This window comes from Solanum dulcamara, chromosome 8 (genome assembly GCF_947179165.1).
Source record: "Solanum dulcamara chromosome 8, daSolDulc1.2, whole genome shotgun sequence".
NCBI classification, from domain to species: domain Eukaryota; kingdom Viridiplantae; phylum Streptophyta; class Magnoliopsida; order Solanales; family Solanaceae; genus Solanum; species Solanum dulcamara.
The window spans coordinates 56,359,955-56,380,984 of NC_077244.1; the positions used below are offsets into that span (position 1 = coordinate 56,359,955).

General features: G+C 34.1%; 1 protein-coding gene across 5 annotated transcripts; it reads right to left on the reverse strand.

Moving 5' to 3' along the window:
* Window positions 1–1,990: 1,990 nt before the first annotated feature.
* On the reverse strand, window positions 1,991–14,379 carry LOC129899114 (uncharacterized). Of its 5 annotated transcripts, none has more exons than XM_055973931.1 (10): window positions 14,110–14,379; window positions 10,928–11,102; window positions 10,348–10,484; window positions 7,458–7,502; window positions 7,319–7,372; window positions 5,651–5,755; window positions 5,345–5,551; window positions 5,038–5,123; window positions 2,775–4,099; window positions 1,991–2,657 (listed from the first exon to the last, which is right to left on the reverse strand). In XM_055973931.1, the coding sequence occupies exons 2-10, from the start codon at window positions 11,058–11,060 to the stop codon at window positions 2,365–2,367; spliced, it is 2,385 nt and encodes a 794-aa protein (XP_055829906.1). In that variant the 5' UTR covers window positions 11,061–11,102; window positions 14,110–14,379; the 3' UTR covers window positions 1,991–2,364. The 5 variants fall into 5 exon arrangements, with proteins under 5 accessions (XP_055829906.1, XP_055829908.1, XP_055829907.1 ...); XM_055973933.1 differs by having other exon boundaries at window positions 10,928–11,112; XM_055973932.1 differs by having other exon boundaries at window positions 10,928–11,119.
* Window positions 14,380–21,030: the final 6,651 nt, after the last annotated feature.

Genomic DNA, 21,030 nt, shown 5'->3' on the forward strand with positions numbered 1-21,030 from the left:
AAAAAAAATAGAATTATTATACCGATTTCAAATTTTAGCTTATAAGAAAAAATATGCATTTTATTTTAAAAATTAAGGATAAAGAAGAGTAATTAAAAAAATCTCCCATTAAAAAATTAATATAATATTTGAATTTGAATTTGAATTTGAATTTAAATGAAATTTGAGTTAGAATAAAGTTCTATCTTCTTAACCTTTCGTATACATACTCCTACCATTACATATAACATTAAGCTTACTTCTCATTTTTTTGTTATTGATCATTAATTTTATTGACTAATATATTTACTGTATTCTTATTTCTTCATTTTCTAGAAACTTTGTATATTTTAATATTTTAATTTTTATATGCAGATGAGTGATAGTCACACTATATGCTAATGTTTTTGCTATTATATACAGGTTTGAATTGAAATAAGTAATTTATTTTGTTCTTATTTTGTTTGTTTATTTTTTAATAACCTTTTATCAAAAATTTTAGTCAAGCATTTTAGCTTTATAAATGCTAACTTTCGTTATTATTTTTATATTATTATTTTATTAAAATAAGTATTCATATTATTTTTTTTATGTGTGTGATGATCTATTTATTTAATCAGATGTTGCAGGAGATTTTGAATAAAGACAAGAAGATTGAGAAACTGGTAATTCAATAACTTTTGTTCACGTGAAAAATTTTCTTATTTATTTCCTATTAACCTATTTAAGGTGTTTTTCTCATAACATTTACATAACCGATTTTCTATCTATTTTATTGATTAATACTAAATTTTTTATAGTCTATTCTACCCACACATTGCATATGTAAGTAGTTTAAGCCGGAATTAATATGAGTGAAGTATTCTAAAAAATATACATTTAATAGTACATAATTTGAAACAATATAATAAGTTTGTATTTAAATTCAGACTCTTTGAATTTTTATAATTTTATCATATATACAGATCATTTTGAAACTTACCACTAATTTCAATTTATATTTGAGTTAGATATTTGTAATAGATACTAAGTTGATTAGAATTCTCCTAAAATTATAAAGAAGAAAAACGTAAGTTCCTTAATTTATCAGAAAAATAGTGTAGTTATCTCCGAAACAATGAATTCAATGAGCATTAAAAGATAAAAATTTAAGTAACTTAAATTTAAACTCAACATTTTATATATTGAAATAAAAAAATAAGAAAACTCAACTACTTGTTATGTGCAACACAAACACAAAAAAAACATTTAAAGTCAAACTAGCAAAAAGTAATTAAAATATAGTAGAAAAAATATACGTAAAGAAGGGGGAGGGGGGGAGGGATAATACTTTAAAAATATAATGAAGTAATTAGATAATACACATATTATTATCCATAAATTTTAAATTGAAAAAATGTGTGTAACAAAATAAAATTTTAAAAAATTTAGAAGTTCAGGAGTAAACAAAATAACTAGATTTGATTTATATTAATAAGAAGAGCACTTGATAATTATATATTAACAATTTAAAACATGATTCGTTGTCTCTATTTATATCGATTTATTATGGAGCAGAGGAGGGTGGGGGATGAGGTGGGACATGGGGAGAGAGGGAGTATTTAACATGTCCAAGCAAGACATCACCCTCGTGTTTCTCATTCATTTTACCATCATCGACTAGGTTTAGCTTTGCCAAGTTACAATTTCCTTGAACTAGCCATTGCTTGATTTCTACATTTGAGCTTCTAATTCCTATGATATCTATCATTCCCCTCTATAGCCCCATTAGATTTTGGAGACATGGAAAGCTTGATTTCCTAACGATAAGAGTAAGACTAGCAAGCTGTATAAAGGAAGGATTAACGAATTCTGGTTTGTCTCCTTCAGTTTTCTTAAACCAACGCCAACACCAACACCAACAGGTAATGTTGCTCGAACGACTACTCGAGTTCAGGTCAAAGCCTTACAAACAAAAAACAGCATTTAGAGGACAGGTAACTTAAGTTCAGCTTATTTGTAGGGACATCAATGGAGAGAAGGGAGGGGTGAGGGTTGCCCCACTCAAAATAGGTACAATAAGAAAAAGATACACAAAAGTTGTTGCTCTGTATAATCTTTGGGATCATTTTCATCAATTGATTTGAATCGATCCATACATTTTCTGGTCTGGTGAGTAGAAAGAATTGACAAATGAGACCGAAAAGAAAAACCCTACCTTACTACAACAAAATTGTATGGAACAAAAGCCCGAGCGACAAGATGCTGTATTGACTCAAATTTAGAGGGGATGAGACAACAAGCTACTTCTCTAGAACTCTTTGTTCAACTCTCTGACAGAAGGCCACTGGTAAAAAGGAACCTCTGCTGCACTGGCTAGGAACTGCACAGTTGGGTGTGACTTAGTTACTTTTTACTTCCTAAATGATGGTTTTTTGGCTTGGGAATGTACTTTGTCTTAATACCCTTTTCAGTCTTTGGCCTAAACTTGACCTTATTTTTTCTACTTGAAGATGAATTAAAAACTCCATCTTTTGGCAGCAGATCGTCGTCAGCTCTGGAAACAGTGCAATGTTCCCCAGAATCTGACGCTGGGGCAATTTCTGAACTGCTACTTGGCACTTCTAGGCGCCCTGAGAACTCAGTGTCTGGAGAAAGCACTAAGGTGACATGATCTCCAGCAATGGCCTCCTTCCATCCTAAATTGATTTTCAGATCAATCAGAATGTAAAAAGCAGCAGACAATACTTGAAGTTGAATGGCTGTGTTTGTGCATGCATGTAATATAAAGAAATGAGAGAGCTAGTAAAACATACTCTGAGCAAGAAAATCTTTTGCGGCGCTAATTAAAAATCCCCAATCTTGATGTGCATTTCCATCAGGAACCTGACAATTCTTAGGACTGCCAGAGTTGTCCATGAGATATGACTGCAAAGGATTTTCATTTAATGACGCCCGATCATCAAACTTCAAAGACATTACACCCTCTTCAGGATCTTGTCTTCCAACTTCATGCCTCATAGGCCTCCAAAGCTTGGCAGCTGCTCTGTCTGACCCAATCTGAAAAGCATTATGCTTAGCTGGCTTCTCGACAATATTGCACTCTTTAGGCATGGCAGGCTCTGTGCTTCCAAAAACATCTCTTGCTTCGACAGGGCAGTTTCCCTGTTGGTCAGTACTGCAATCTTTCAGTGGAATAGATATAGAACCAATCATCACTTCAGAGTTCCTCTGTTTCTGATCTATTGTCTCTTTCTGCACCTCCAGTATTGAAGCATCATCACTTTCCACTCTAACTTTTCTTGTCCATATCTTACTGCTATTAACAGGGGAACCACTGTCCTTGTGCTTCTGTAAAGGTTCAACTTTTGCTTGAGGATTTTGATTGCTACTATTTCGCTTAAACCTTTGCGATGTTGGAGCTTGCCACTCAGCATTGGCAGAAAGCCGTCGACTATTGGCAGACACCGGTTGGGGTTCAACATTCTGAACTTCGACCGAATCCAGGTGTTGGTGAGAGAAATCACATTGGGATTCAATGCTCATATCTTTATTGCTGGAGAATTGAACCAGTTTAAGACAGGTGGAGACGTTCAGAGATACATCAGGAATATCAGAATTGGAGTCAGATGGTCCTGGAACGCTATGTACTTCTGCCAATGGAACCTCAAAACAATCAGCCGGTACCTCCAGATTTCCTTTTTCCTCATTTGATTGCTCCCTTGCTTTCTGTTCCTTCTGTCGAAGCTTTTTCACTTTTTTCCTCTCTAATAGATCAGCTTTCCATTCAGCATTGGCAGAAAGCGGTCGAACATTGGCAGACACTGGTTGGGGTTCAACATTCTGAACTTTGACCAAATCCAGGTGTGGGTGAGAGAAATCACATTGGGATTCAATGCTCATATCTTCATTGCTGGAGAATTGAACCAGTTTAAGACAGGTGGAGACGTCCAGAGATACATCAGGAATATCAGAATTGGAGTCAGACGGTCCTGGAACGCTATGTACTTCTGCCAACGGAACTTCAAAACAATCAGCTAGTACCTCCAGATTTCCTTTTACCTCATTTGATTGCTCCCTTGCTTTCTGCTCCTTCTGTCGAAGCTTTTTCGCTTTTTTCCTCTCTAATAGCTCAGCTTGCCTAGCATATCACAAGAGAAATAATTGAAGGAATTCCTATAACAGCTATACCACATAGAAGCTGAAAAACCAAGATTCACTCAGATAAGAAGTGCCAAGAGTTTTAAGAAACTGGCAGGCTGAGGCCAGAGCCCCATTCAAGCAAGGGAGTTCATATGATACCCCTTGCTCAAATTTTTTACTTATTATACACGTATATAACAAGCCAAAAATAATAAAATGCATGATAAATATACGAGTTGAATCCCCTTGACTTGAAAGGAAATCTGGAAAGCTTGATATAACCTATTTTTCTAAAACTTGAATCCCCTTGATGAAATTTTTGGCTCCGCCAATGACTGAGGCAGTAAGATTTACAACTTTGATTAACTAATCTTTTAATTTGAAGCAGATTGGAAACTGTAACGAATGTACAATTTCCTTTTGGCTTTTCTCCAAATGTCAAACTAGCCCCATCCCCTTAGGGGTAAATGCTTCCAAGGACTATCACTGTCCTGTCTTTATCTACTTACCTAACAAATAATAAAATAAGTCACTTCTAGCTGAAATGAATTAAGTTACTTGACCTGTCAATTAAGATGCCATTATCAAAATCCCCAAGCTCCATAGCACTGTATTTTCCTCATTCGTAATTTAAAAATTGACAAACAAATGAAAAGACAAAATTGTTTTCTACTTGTAGAGAAATCTGCTTCAAAGAATTAAGGGTATAAACTGCAGGAGCACATCTTCAGAGCACATAAATATTTTTACTCCAAAAATAAATCAAGCCATAAGCATCAACAGATTTTGCTTTAATAAGAAACACAACTTTATCAAGTCCTAACTAGTCATTCAGAACATAGGAGCAACAACGATAGAGCATAACCTCAGCAAAATACATGAAAAGGAGAGAATATCAAGACGAGTTGATACTTGATATGGTAAGAAGTGTCTCACTTTTTTTGAGCAGCTTCTTCCTCCTCAAAAAGCAACTTTTGACATCTCAATGCTTCAGCATTTTTGTCAGCAACCCATGCTTTAACCTGAGCATAAATGAACACCAGTTACTGTGGATGTTGGTTCGATGGACAGAATCAGGCAAAGCATAACAAAAGAGTATCTTCATCTCCAGACTTCCAAGAATAATAACCAGAACTGAATCTAACAGTATCATGCAAATACAGATGTGAAAATATATAGTTTCAACACATGAAGCCGGAAAGTTCTTTGGAAAACTAAAAAGATTCAAAGGAGATAGAACTACCAGCTTCTGTTCAAAAAGGAAGCTAGTGCAAGCAACCAGATTCTTTGAGTCGAAACAAATTTTGTCAGCTTCCCCATCAAAAACATATTTTTCCACTGACTCAGCTGTGCCAACGCATAAGAATGTTCTCTCACTAGCATCATCAAGGATGCTAAATAATTCCTCTGAGGTCACTGGAAGCCTGGAAGGTTTAGCTTGGATGACTTCCTGCAAATTGATCCTATTTAGCATCATTAGCTCTCACCTCATTTTGCTTTTGTCCTTGGTTCATGAATACTTGGCAGAAAATGGAAATAGAGAACTAACCAACAACTTTGAACCAGCCTTTATATAAACACGAGGAAGAGACCATAGGGCTGGTTTTCCCAAAGCTGTTGCCAAGGCATGAACAAGTGAAGATCCAGCAGTTTCCTAAAAGAAATATGTCAATCACAATCTAACACTCTGTAAGGTGTGGGATGGGAGAAATGTACCGTAATGCTTTTTCTCATCTTGACAGACCAACAGTCACTTCAGCCAAATTTTTATCAGTAGCCCAAAAGAATTCTGCTAGTCAAAAACAGTTTCAAAAAGATTTCTAGCATAATTACCATTTGTATAAACTCTGTATAGGTTTTTCAGATCAAAAGAAAGCTAAGTCATCGTTACCAAAGGCGTATAATGAGTATGAATGTGGAAGTACTCGATGAATAAAGCAAATTATCTCTGAAAAAGGAAACAGAGACTACAGTCCAATTTATGCAAACCCTGGTGAAACAAGCTGTAATTTCTCGTAGAGAAAGGGAGGAAGAACACATGCAGGTTATCTATCTTTTTTTCTCAACTTCATGTTATCTACCAGAACAGATAAGGAGGGGCATATCTTGCTGCACACTGTGAATAGCCAAGGTGATATTCTACTATAGTCAAACTTCTCTTTAACAGCCTGTCCGTTCCGATATTTTATGGCATTTATAGCAGTAGGCTGTTATACACCTATAACAACATTTGACATTTAAATCATATTGGCTGTTGTAGACAAAATTATCCAAAATTTTCAAATTTTCATTTTTAAATGCAATAAAAAATAACAAATTATTCAAATTTAAAATTTCAGAAGATATTCATACTTTAGTAATTAAAAATTAAACAAAACTAATACACCATGAATAAATTTTGACACTTACAAGATGGAAAACTTTTGTCTAATGGAATACAAATATGTGTTCATCTTTCAACGGAACTTTTTTTTTTTAACTTTTGTCCAATGGAATACAAATACGTGTTCATCTTTCAATGGATTTTTGTTTTATTACCGAAGTTTGTATTGATGTAATATTCTTTGTCAAAAGTGGTGTAATGTATCAAATTTTAAAATATTCGGTCAAAATACTAGACTATTATTAGTCAACAATAACAATAACATTTCCAGTGTAACCCTACAAATGAGGTCTGGAGAGGATAGTGTGTATGCAACCTTACAGCTACCTTGTGAAGGTAGAGAGACTGTTTTGAATAAACCATTGGCTCAAGCAAAGCATAATAAAATCAAGTATGGAAAGGAAGATAAAATAGTCAAAACAAACGTCTTGCAATAAAAGTGGGAATAGCAAATTAAAATCATTAATATTTGAGTAAGACTGTTATAGAGGGATAATTTTACAGAGAATGTATTGTTATAGTGATGGGTGTTGCTGTTACAAGTAAAATATTGTTATAGAGGGGGTAAAATATAATTTAAAAAATTAGTTCCAAAGAAAACTTGGTTCTTATAGTGAAATATTGTTATAAAGGGTGGCTGTTATAGAGAAGTCTGACTTTACTCTTCTAGGGGCATTTCTTCTACCTTCAGTTAATTCCAGATAATCATCACATTTCTGTCTTACGATTGCAACCAGAAGAACTCACTTTAAGTTCCATTTCAAAAAGAACCCACTTTAAGTACCAAGTCAAGAAAAAAAACACATAAGGCCGCAGGACATGGAAAGCAATTACCTTTAGTGAAATATCTTGCAATGATGCAACTTCCTTAACCTCATTCACTGAGAGCTGTATGTAGCAGCCATATAACAACATAATAAATATTAAGGATTGGGTACACAAAATGAAGAATTAGAGAGTGAGGGAGAAGTACCTTGTCCCAAAAGGCTCCCAACAAATCCCTGTATTTGCGAGACTCCTACAAAACGTAAATAAAACATAATATTCAGCCCATGCACACCCAATATTGACTAGTAAATATGACATCGGCATTAATTACCTAATCAGAAAACAAAAAGGTTCACCGCAATGGAAATCATACTGCAAATGGCAATTGACTTACCCAGTGTTCTCAAAGGCAAAAGGAGTTAAAACACAAATTTCTGCTAGGGCAATTTAAGCGTGCCCGTAATGAAGAAAAGTGAAAACGAAGAAAGAATGTAAATTATATATGTACTGCAAGAAACAATAGCTATAAACACAAATACAATTATATGATCAAAAGATTGAAAGAATTGCAAGTGACTTATATTAATAAGAAAATATATTTTTTTGAATCAAAAAATATATTAATTGAGTTTGCAAGTCATTTTAAATTTCTGCTTAGTATAGAAAGTTTTTTTTTGAAGTGTCTGGCTAAAACTGGTTAAACTTCTGTAACGACCCGAATCCGTTGTTAACTAAAAGCGGGAAAAATCATGAAGAAATTGTCTCCTGGGCCCCACGATCCCGCTAGAGTGGGATAGTCCCGCCACAGCGGCACCGCTCCAGTGGGATTCCTATGGCTAGAGTGGGAGGTCGTGGTACAGAACTTAAATCGTGATTTTCTTATTTTCCCACTTCTCCAAAAGTGTAAGTTATGGGCGAGGGTTATTGCAACCCTCAAAAAGGCTGCTCAAGACTTGGAAAGGAGGGAGGAAGTAATCTCATCCCCGAAGGAATTCCAACCGGCAGATTTCAGGCCTATCTTGCCCGTCAGACATCTGGAACCAAGGATTTGGAGCTACGTTGCCTCTCCACAGCTGCTTGGCGCCCAGGTAGGCTAGGTTTTCCTTCTCTGAGTAGTTAAATCTATACCTATTGTGTAGTATAAAGGGATTTAGTGAGAGGTTTCATAATTAGGCTCTTCGATACGGGCCATGGACAGAAATATGGGTATTTTTAGTGGTCAACTTGATGTGACTTGGATAAAGCAATTGTATAATGAATTTGAGGTAATTGGTAGTTATATTCCCATATTGAGTCATGTGTGATCGTAACTACCTTAATTGTACCTATATATCGGTAAGTAAATGAGAAGGATTGAGATAAACCCTAGGGATTAACAACCCATCTTAATTTTGTGCAATAGCTTGCGTAATTGTATATGTATTAATCATGTTTGCTTATTATAACTGTAATCGTCGATTATTGTGGTTGTTGGAATCGGGTGTCACATTTCGACACATATATGGTGTGAGTTTGGGTCCCATGAGAGGACCGAGTGTGTGTGAATAGTCCTATGAGAGGACCCGACTATATCTGTCATTCTGTGGTTGTTACTAGTTGAGGACTAGAGTCAGTACGGACTTGTTCTTGGGTAAGGATGTGGGGTCTTGTGAGGCCATAATGTGATATATGTGATGTCCTAGACCGTCGGGCTTAAGAGTAGAGGATTGCTTGTTAGCGGGAAGTGGATTACGTCAAAATTCAATCAGGTGGTAGTGGTCGTTGTATTTGGTAAGTGAGGTACAGATGTAGCTAAGAGGTGTGATTGTAGGATGACTAAGTTCTGTCTGGTAAGGGAAACAGGCTAAGGCTAGTGGATTGTGGTGTTGCGCAGTGAAAGGGGTGAAGTAGTCTGACTGGTTTGATATTAGTGTGCTCTTTAGGGACCTTGGTAGGCCCACAACCCACCGGTCCCGACCTCAGTAATCAGAGTTAGCAGCGAATCCACAGCTAGTAGGTGGTGAGATACTATAAAGGTGAGCGCGAGGGTACTTGTAAGTTATTGGTGGGTGGGATTACAACCCTTTTTATTGTTTCATGATCTCCAGTTATTTCCTATATATATATATTATGCAGGGGTGTCAGATTGACCAATGATGCCTACCAGTACGTGTTGTTTGTACTGATACTACTCTTGCTATGTCACTTGGCATAGTTTGATTGCAGGGTCAGTGAAGTTTCTTACGTGAAGGCGAAGACGATCCTCCGGCAGCTTCTACTCTTCCTCCTTTGTGGTTGGAGTTGTGTCTTTTATTTTATATTATGCCCTGTTCTGTAGAGCTCTTGTACCTGTTTAGGCTAGTATCCTCGAGGTTTTTAGACAATGTTGTGTAATACACTAGAGTTCCTAAATTACTACAGACTTAATAAAATTTTCTAGCTTACCATTTAAGTTTTCTGTAACTTCCGGAACATTTATTTCATCTTAGGGGTTAAGGGTTCTCCTACTTAGGCTTTAGAGTAGGCGCCCGCACTACTCGGTGGGTTGGATCGTGACAACTTCAAATAATAATTACTCCCTCCGTTTCAAAAAGAATGGCCTAGTTTAACTTGGCACGAAGTTTAAGAAAATAAAGAGGACTTTTTCATCTTGTGGTCTTAAATTAAAGTTATGTCAAATGTACCAAAATACCCTTAATCTTGAAGCCTTAAACATGTCACGTGAAAAGTTGAAATTAAAGTTTTGCCAAAAAAGAAAAGGGGTCATTCTTTTTTAAATAGACTAAACAGGAAATGAGGTCATTCTTTTTTAAACGGAGGGAGTACTAAATATCTAATATCATATTTGTTCACAATGTCTCCTTTACATTTAATATGTCATTTTTTTCTTTCTAACTATACTTATTGGTTAGTGTCACTCTCATCAAGAGAGAACCATGGCCATGCTATCACCTTATAGTGCCCTTCACTAAAGCACCCTTAATAAGCACCATGTCCTGCACCTAGCTTAGGATTTAAGCAGCCTTTACAACTACACGTACACAAATGGTAAACCTCCAAATCTATTCGGGCATTAAAGCACAGTAACATAAAAGAAAAAGGTCTCCAAGATATACCTTATCAGAATTTAAGGATCTGCGGTGCAGACGTATATGTCTTCTGTGATTAATAGGTGAACAAAATTCCCTGGAACATTTCTCACACTTCTGCATTTGAAGGTTTGAAGGATTTGATATAGACCATCCAGTAATATCTGCAAAACAGAGTAGAAGTAACAGAAGCCAATCAATATTCATGGCTTAAGCCACAGTCCTGTATGCGACCTATTACAAACTGGAGAATCTTCAGATAGACCTTTGTAGGCTACTTATTGGCCTCCTCAGCTAATGCATCAAGCACTGTGGCTTAAAGCATTTTGAATGACTTAAACTCACATTCTATCCCAACTTGAGGTCCACAAGCTATTGAAATATCGAAAAGTTCCTTGATCCGAACGATGGGATGGGTGGATCCCTCTACTTTTTTCCAGAGATCTCGGATTCAATTCTTAGAAATGGAGAAACTCCTGGTAGGAAACACTTACATACGCAGAGAGAATCCGGATTACTTGGGCCAATGGGCTTTGGATACTGGATGGTTAAACAATTAAAAAAAGGCATGTTGTATTCTATGAACACCAAGTTCTAAATTTGTTACCTGGCTGATCCATAGAATGAAGCCACTGCATCCAATGAACAGGACCTCCTTCCCCTGTTCTTGGTAGGGGTTCCTTCCCCATAGCTTGCCTAATGAAAGTATCAAGTGAATTGTTCACTTCATCTGCTTTCATTGCATCTGGAGTACCACCTGTATTGAGCTTTGCCACTGGCACCTACACACAACTAATAGCTAATAAAAGGGACTTCAGAAAATAATTTTGACATATACAAATTCTTTTGATAAGGAAAAACTTGGCATATACAAATAGAAAGAACATCATATTCAGCAGCATGAGTTAGATACATGTCTGCATGCATGCTTATCTTGTGCTCATATTGGAAATGTGTGTCCTGGCAGCGATGAGCACAAAAAATTCGAAGCAAAATAAAAAGGGAGGACAAAAACTAGAAAGATCATTCACAAAAAAAAATTATTGCCTTCAAAATAGAAAGGATTTATACAACCCATAACTTGACATACTGTCAGGCAGAATTGTAAATACATAGCACAAGTAGTGGTAAGGTCTGTGTACACTCTACCCTCTTCAGACCCCACCTGGTGGGATTTCACTGGGTATGTTGTTGTTGTTGTTGTTGTATAGCACAGGTATCAATAGATGTCGATAATTAGACCAAACAACAGAATTTCCAGAAGAACAAATAGAATGAGTCAAACGACTGGGCATATCTGCAATATCCAATCGTCCGGAGATCAAACTGCTTATTACACTCTAAATTTAGAGACATGCTACTAGTGGAGTAAGGGAATAAAAATATTTGTTGAATCCCATCTTAGATTTATACCACTATTCATATGTGGATTTTCTAGGTGAAACTTGAAGATCTCTGTTGCATAAATATGGTTTAAGTAGGTGCTCCAGGGGTTAAACTATGGGAGCAAATCCTCTACCCTGCTCCCTCTGCCAATTTGTTACTCTGGAGGTAAAGGTCACTTAAGCAATGTGTCTTCATTTCGAGAAAGTGCAAAGCTAAATTTCCCCAAGCCACCTCTGACCCAAAGGCGCATACGTTCTTGGAGGTTCTTTGGATATTGCCTTAATAGGCTACACTAAATAAACCCAAAGAACACATGGCAGTGCAAATAACAAACAGGCCCTGGTAGTTGGCTTGCTTTCCTGGTGTTCAAATACTTAAAGCTGGCTTGTTCATTTCGCATTTTAATCTAGAAGTAATTTGGTCAAATTGAATCAATTACTTGTCTTTCTTCTTCATTCACGAGGAAAAGACCTCTCAAAAGCAAAGAGTTTGTCAATAATCAAAGCAAGAAAAGCTACACAGAGACTCAATCCTACGTAGTATACATATAGTTTGTCTGAAGCAACAGTCTATACTTGAGACCTGGGAAAAAGCAACTAGATTATCTACTAGTAACTACTAAACATGCCTTGAACGACTGGATGTTAATATGTTTGTTACTTTGATAGTAAAGTTTACACCAATCCTCCAATCAACTTGATATTCTAAGAACTTAGACTTGTGTATGTACCAAAGGTTAATGGAATAAGAAGAGGAAAGAAAGAGGCAAACTCTGTAAAATTAGCAACTGTTACAAAAAGTAGTGTTTCTTGGAAAAGGAGTTTTCCTAATGACATCATTTAATATCCCAAATTAAATCCATCTAACAAGTCCAGTAGGTATTGAAGCATTTGAGTCTAATCTCAACTAAATCCCATTGACGACTCAGAGGTGTATTAAAGAATTTGACCTATCCTTCCCATTTCAATTCAAGTTCCCATATGCTCCCAAAAACGGATCAAAAGTTAGATAACGAATCCATTAGCAAACACTATTGTAGGTCACATTCCCACTAAAATACCTGATGCGCCAGCTCTAATTATCTAGTTCCTAGAACAACTTATTTTATATTTTTTTCCTCAAGTTCAGATTTCCCCAAAAGATACAACAGTTGAATAATGGTATCCACGTGTTTACTATATTCCAAAAGATAATGCCAATGCAAATCCCATTTGGAATCACGAGCATTTTATGATACCAGATCTTAATGATAACTCATAAGTTGGAAGAAATTTGAACACAAGCTCCAAGACTAGATTCAACTAGATCTCCACTAGAATGTTAAAGAACAAAATCTTCATTCCATTATCATACAACAAAAAAGCGAAACATTGGTTGGCAAAGCAGCGGACAAGACCAAAAACTTTCTATAGTGTTGGCCTCGCAAAGTAGTTGCTTATCTGCCCTTATTATACAACAAGAAGATATCTTTACTTTGGACCCACCAACAAAAGAAATCATTCCCAATTCAAAGGTTACTAACGAATTGCCACCTGGTCCGTGACTATTATCTGTATATACCAAAGCTGGTCACCTTTTTTTTCAAGTAATAATTTCTTTCGAAACCAAAGCTTGTTGCCACCAAATTCTTAGCTAAATGCAATAAAAACTACCAAGCAATAAATCAAATTGCATTTACAAGAAACATGTAGAACTGATTCTCCAAAATATTTTTCCACATTTATATAAAACAGCCATGCCATTGTGAACCCCAATCTACTTTCAACCTAACAAATACACATAAACAGAAAGCAATGGTACCATGTTTTGCATGGATAGATCAAGAAAAGTTGTAACACATCATCAACAACACAGTAATCCAATATTGCCTCGACCAATGAGTGAGCCCCCACCCCACCCAAACAAAATTCTGCATTTCAATTCAAGACCAATTTATTAGCACTCCTCCCTTCTTAATCCATCCAAAAAAGATTGGCATGTTTGTTGATTTAATAGAAACTACAGAATCTTTACATTCACAAATTTTCACTTAGGAAAGGTCCACTATATACTACTAAAACAAGTAATACTATTTTGGTACTAAGATTCTTTTTTAAATGCCTTGTCCAGTGACTCAAATGCTCTACAATTTCGATTATTTTTTTTAAAATGTCTTGTCCAGTAAAATACCCCCAAATCATTTGGGGTGAGGGATTAGTAAATACACTTATAATCAAGAAGAAACCAAGAATTTAATAAAGAAGAAGCAACAATTACAAACACAAAGATATCATCAGATCAAAGTAAAACTGCATCGATTGAAACGAAACAAAAAAAACTCCCCTACTAGGATTTGAAGTGAGGTGATCGGTGATCGCAAAGTAGCATAAATCATTATAAAGAAGACGGAGAAAGCTGACATACCAATCCAGTCAGTGTGGCGTCTAGTAAGGATCGAGAGATCAATGGCGGTCGAAGAAATTGAAAGACTTAGTATTGAGTCTTCGTTGTTTACGAAAAAGAGGAGTATCTGTCTATTTATCGAAAAAGAAGGGACTGGTCGGAGAAATGTTCAGAGGTACAGATAGAGGAGGAGGAAGAAGGAAATGAGAGCGTATAACAAGGAGTAAAGAATACGTGGAAAATGAAGAAGAAAAAGAAGAAAATAGAATCTCTTTTTTTATTTTCTTTTTTGATCCTTATATTCTACTCTAGTTATTTATGTGCACCTTGGTTTTTAAATCAACGGTTTTGTCCCTGGATCTGTTTATTTTCAGGGGAAATGGTTCAAAACACACTTTAACTATGGGCGAAATTGTTGTTATACATACCAACTTTGCGGAGCCCTATGACCTCCTCAGACTTACTTTAATATATTATTGTGGATATTAATAGGTTAGTTGGACCACCAAGTGAACACACGTATATAAGGCGCGTGAGGGTAGACTTAAAATTATACAAATCTATTTCTATTCGCCACATAAGAGTCCACAATTTTTTATTATTATTATTTTCATTAAATACTTCAATGTAGTCGTTTATTATTCTTCATGGTATACCTCCATTGAAGACTTGAGTAACCTCAAAATCATTGTCGCTTAATTGAAAAGGATTGAAGAGGTAAGCTTTGATTATTTACTTTTTTCAAATTTCTTGTCTCTATTTGTGTTTAGAGCTTCTAATTTCTTCTCTAATTTTTTTCGTATAAAAAATAGGGTTAGTTCTTGTCACAATTCAAGCTCTCTAGTGACACGGCGAATAAAATCCCGAAAGATTCTAAACAAGCCTCTTAGCATGAGCATGACTTAAATAACAAGATAAATTGAAAGAAATGAAATGCGGGAGGTAAATCACCAAAATAACAATCTCAACATAAGGGAGAAATCTGAGTATAATATCTGACAATGCGGAAGAACATACTAAGTCTGACATAGTCACTACAAACATAGATAGGGCATGAGACAAGCCCTAACTCACCAAAAGCAATCTGAAACTGAAAGACATAAAAGAACTCATAACATGAATGTGCCCTTGAAGCATGAGGACTCACCAAAGCAGTGTTATGTAGATAGGATCCAATACTAACCGCGAGTCGGATGGAGAGCGTCGTAATCTGTATTATAAAATAATTAAGTATGCGGTTAGTACTATGGAATGTACTATATGGAGAATGTGCAATGCATGATATAAAACATGATAATGCAATGACCAAGCTAAAATATGACATAATCTATAACACCCCCTAAATGTTATTGATTCATGGATCCTTTCTTTCATGAAGTCCAAATGAATTATCAAAATTTTCTATTTAATTCAAGCATGAAACTTTATGGGTTTTTCATATCATGATTTCAAATACATAAATTATTAAATATTTGAAGTTTAATTACCTATCTTATATTAACTTATATTGGCTTTCAAATGCATTAAAATGTTGATTTATCAAAAGTCCTTATATGAAGGCATGAAAAGATTTTGATCATGTTCTAAAGTATTTTGATCATGTTCTCTCATGCCTAAAGTATTTTAATCATGTTCTCTCATGCCTAAAGTAATTTGGGCATAACTTTTTATAGAATAGTCCAAATTAGGTTATTCAAATTTTTGAGTAACCACAACAACATTACCTACAACTTTCATGAAGACCATATCTCCAGATTCGGAGGGTAGGTAGGTCAAATAAATTAATTCTTTCAGGACATGGTGCTGTGACGGAATAGAGTATTTGTAGAAGAAAAATCATATCTCACGGTAGGATGCTCCAAATTGGATGATTCTTGAACTAACTGAAACTAGACTTCTAGATCTACAATTCTTATGAAGACACCAAATCCTAATAAGGAATTTATCTTATTCAAATGCAGCTTCAAAAATGGATATTCCGTTAAATGAGATCTCATCTCACCTACCATAGAAAGATCTAGAACTATTTGACATCATCCATGACATCAAAATCCTCCATTTAATTTTCAAGATCATCCTTTGTAATTAATTTTATTTATTGTTAAGTCCCTCCTCCACACCTATAAATACCCACCTTATTTTCTCATTTTATTCATCAAGCTTTCTTAAGCAACTCTTCTCTCTATATACTTCTTTACTCATTCTCAAATATAGTTTTAGTTTTAGTAGTATAAAAATACTACTTCGGTGATTTTTATACTCCGGGTAGTACACAAAACGCTCCGGCGAGAAGAAAAGACTAGGGGTCCAAGAGTGTTCCAATTCGGAGTAAAGCTTCGAATTTAAGGTATGTAAGGCTTTCATAGCATCGGATTGAGTTCGTTCATGTGCCCAATATTTAAATTCATTATAATTGAGTTATAGTTGATTTGTATCTAAATTTTGAATTTTAAACGAATTAATTCTTCTTCTATTGAGTTAGATATATTTATGCATTAATATTATTATTATTGTTATCTCTCATATTATTGGAATTATTGTTCATGGCTACTTTTCCATTAATCCTAATTGATTTGATGTTCATGAATATTTTTACACATGTTTTGAGTAAAGATGTTGGCTTTTTAATATTTTCATTGATAAAAAGAGTGATATGAATTAATATTATATATGTATTTTATTGAGTTTTGAAAGAGCAAAAGAGCTGAGTTTAAATGAATTTGAGTAAATGATGTTTTGAGAAAGATATTTTATGAGATGTAAATGATGTTTTTGAAGTATAATGATTAATGAAGAGGTAATAAGATGAGTTTGATAATTTAAATTAAAGTCCAATGAGACTAGATGATTAGATTAATATGAGCACATATTTTGGAAGTAGTATTGAACACCGAGTTGGATAAGAGTTTAATTGACTCAAACCCCAAAACTACGTAGCCAGCGTAGGATGGAGGCTATGCCTCTTAAGTCCCAAAAAGAGGACTTTGATGAGTGGATCCAAGATGGTGATGTCCTTTACCCTGGCAAGGTATTGGATGGATGTGGCAACGACATCGATTCGTTGTATCTTCGCTAGCTCATAAGTGATGGTTGTCGGTTAGAGAAACTCTCAACTGAGTAAGCATTGCTTATTATTATTATTATTATTATTATTATTATTATTATTATTATTATTATTATTAATAATAATAATAATAACAAAATTTAAATGGACTGCACAAGACAGCGACAGGCCGACAGATTTGATGAATGAACAATAGATTTTACTGTAACAACAATGATTTCACTGTTAAAATGTTGAAAAATGGATAATTACTGTAGATTTTTACTATTGAGAACTGTGTACTTTTTGACTTTTGCACATTTTACTGTGCACTTTTTAGATTATAAATGAATGCATTCGGCATTCATTTGGGGCTAAGTTTTTGCTCCCCCTTCTCTCTACTCTCTCACTAACTTCTCCTAATATAAGTTTGTAATAGTTTGAAGTTTGTACTATTGTGATATAAATAAATAAAGAGTGAAGTTTGGCTACAATCCCAGGAGACTGGTGGTGTTACAGGTACCCTTCTTTTACTTTCTTATATTTAATTTTTGTATAACTTAGACCCATGATGGGCTAAGTCTTTAAGTGTTAAATAATAACTAATATAGGTTGTTAGAATACCAAATGGCAACGACTCTAAAATAAGAGGTTTTCTTTAATGGGTTAAGGTTTTGGTCAGGTTAAAGTTAAAACAATTTTATAGTAAACTAAGCTTAAACCATGGCGTTGGTAAGCCCTAAAAGGGGTGTTCCCGACATGGTTAGTGATGAATTAATTGGGTTAAAACCTTGTAATTCCGTTGGTAAGTCCTGTATGGCTGATGATATCGCCTAAGGATGTTCCCGGTTGGGTTCTAAACTATTGATTCGTGGTTTACATAAAATATATTTGACTTTGTAAAATTACCAGACTAAGTAAAATTTCCAATAACCCCTAAGGTCCTGTTCAACACTTGGTATCAAAGCCATGGAAGTATTCTAATAATTTATTATTAAGTTATTATTTAACACTTTTTCCAATAACCCATAAGGTCCTGCTCAACACTTGGTATCAGAGCCATGGAAGTATTCTAATAATTTATTATTAAGTTATTATTTAACACTTTTTGTTTAAATTGTGTTAATGGATTGGTTTAAAAAACCAAAAATTATTAAAAATATGTTAAAAGAACAAATAGATTTACCTGTTAATCAAGATTTATTAAATACTTGGACTATTCCTAAAGTAGATGTGCAAACTATTTATAAATTAGGCACATTTGAAAGATTTGCTGGTAAGACAACTGTTAAAACTACCGAATTAAGTTTTACCATTGAGAAGGAGAGTGATATTTTCCATCTTTTTACTCAAGATGATATTGATTACTATAAACATAAAGATTTTAATTATTTGCATATTGGATTAGTACAAGTTGCTTTTAAGCCTTTAACTTTAAAAGGTTTGCCTGAATCTTTTATTGCTGCTTTAAGAGATGGTAGAAATTTAAATTGGAATAATTCTTTAATTGGTACAATCCAATCTAGTTTGGCTTATGGTGCTGTTTATTTTAACGCCTATCCAAATTTAAATGTTGCATTATCTGATGTGAATGTTTTACAGTCTTTGATTTTGAATGTAAAAATTAATGGTTATAATTATTTACCTGAAACTGAAGTAATTTGTATTTGTACTAGAATTGTGTATCGACCTTTGTATACTTTATCACCTAGGTGTCGTATTGCTGACCACAATAATGAGACTGTATTATTTGAAAATAATTTTTCTAAATCTAAAATTATTACACGTAGATTAATTAAATTGGAAGAAATTAATTTTCCTGAAGAATGGATTATTGAGGAGGCTGATGTCCCTCAAAATATTACTTGTGAAGAACTTGCTGAAATTTCCCAAACTTCTGATGGAACTGTTAGACTTCGTTTTAATAATGATAATATTCCTAGAATTACTAATTCTTCTTCTAAATTAACTAGATCTATGTCTTCGTACATTTCTCCGGCTAATTATTTAGTAGATATACCATCTAGGGCTTCTACTTCTCAGATTAGAGAAACTATTCCCCAGAGATTTGATCATATTATAATTGATAATAAAAATATTGCTAGAGGAGGAGATTTAAGCGAACCAACAGATTCCGAAATGAATTTTCCAAATGGTTTAGATGGATAGTACACCCATTGATTTTAGTCCGGGTTTACCGGCAAGAAAACAAATATCTGAAGAATTTTTTTGTAAAAATTGGGAACCTTTTCGACAATGATTTTTTTGATCATTTTCCTCAGAAGAAAAGAAATATTTTCAAGAAGATTTTTATGCTGATTTAGCTAAAGAAAATATTTTATTATCATTTGTTCCTTGGTTCATGATTAAATATGTGGGATAATATTTATCTGTCATTGAACATGAATATAGATTATCTACTGGTGATATTGTTATTTCTTCTTTACCTCCCATGCAATCTTTTGAAATCTATAAAGAAGGAAAAACAATCAATTTTACTGCTTTTGCTAAATTGTTTCATGACAAAAATGCTTTAGTAAATTGTGAACATGTGAATCTTTTATTAAAACAGCAAAATTATGCTAATTATTACTTAAGTGTCTTAGGTGAACATGTTATGTCTTTACATAAGCATCTTGATAATTCTTTAAAACAAATAAAAATTTTACAAGAAAAAATTGATTTATTTACAAACAAGAAAGAAAAAGGGGAGCAAAAGATTGTTAGAAATACTTTACAACCACCTCCTTAAGTTTCAGATTTTAAAACTGAATCTTCAGAGGATATTGAACAACTTTTAAGAGATAAATTAAAAGATATAGATTTATCTTCTCATATCAAGAACTTGGATTTAAAACCGCAACCTGTGTTAACTGCAAAAGAAAAAAAAATTATTAATCAACGTGCCAAACATGATTCTTCTGTGAATAGGATTAATACTAAATGGGCTAATAAACCTATTCAACGCATGTATTATTACAACAGGCCCACCCCTGTTGATGTTTTAAATGAAGAACGTGAACATATTTTCAACAATAGTTATAATTACCGTGAAATTTATGAATGGAATATTGATGGTTTTAATGATAAACAGATTTTTACTATTGTTCACAGAATGTTAATGTATAGCACAATTTCCAAAGTTAATAAAAATTCTGATAAAGAAATTGCTTATATGATTGTTGCTGGATTTACTGGTCAATTAAAAGGATGGTGGGTTAATTTTTAGAAAGAAGAACATCGTACTACTATTATGAACACCACTACTATTTCAACTGTAGAAGGTCAATTAGCCTATCAAACTATTGATGTTTCTACTTCTGAAGGCCAAGAAAGGGCCAATACTGTTTATACTTTAGTCACTACTATGGTTGAACATTTTTGTGGTAGATGGACTGATGAAGCAGAAACGATTAGAACTACTTTACAAAATTTGCGCTGTAGACAATTGTCCGATTTTAGATGGTATAAAGATGTATTCCTTAGTAGAGTAATGGAATTGCATGATTGTAGTCATGAACATTGGAAGTCTAAATTTATTGATGGATTGCCTTCTATTTTTGCTGAACTTGTTAGGAAAACTCTTCGTGGAACTGAAACTAAGATTCCTTATGAAAAACTTACTTATGGTAAGATCATCAGTGTTTGTACTCAAGAAGGTCTGAATGTTTGTAATGAAATTAAGATGAATTATCATATAAAGAAAAATAGATTAAATGAAAAACAACAATTGGGTGAATTTTGTGATCAATTTGCTTTTGATATGTCTATTACTGCTAAAAAGGGAAAAGTTTACCCTTCTAAAGAAAAATTTTACAAAAAATCTCACAAAGTTAAGCGTCGTGAATTATCTAAATATGATTTTAAAGAGCTTTCTAAAAAATATAGAAAAATGTATA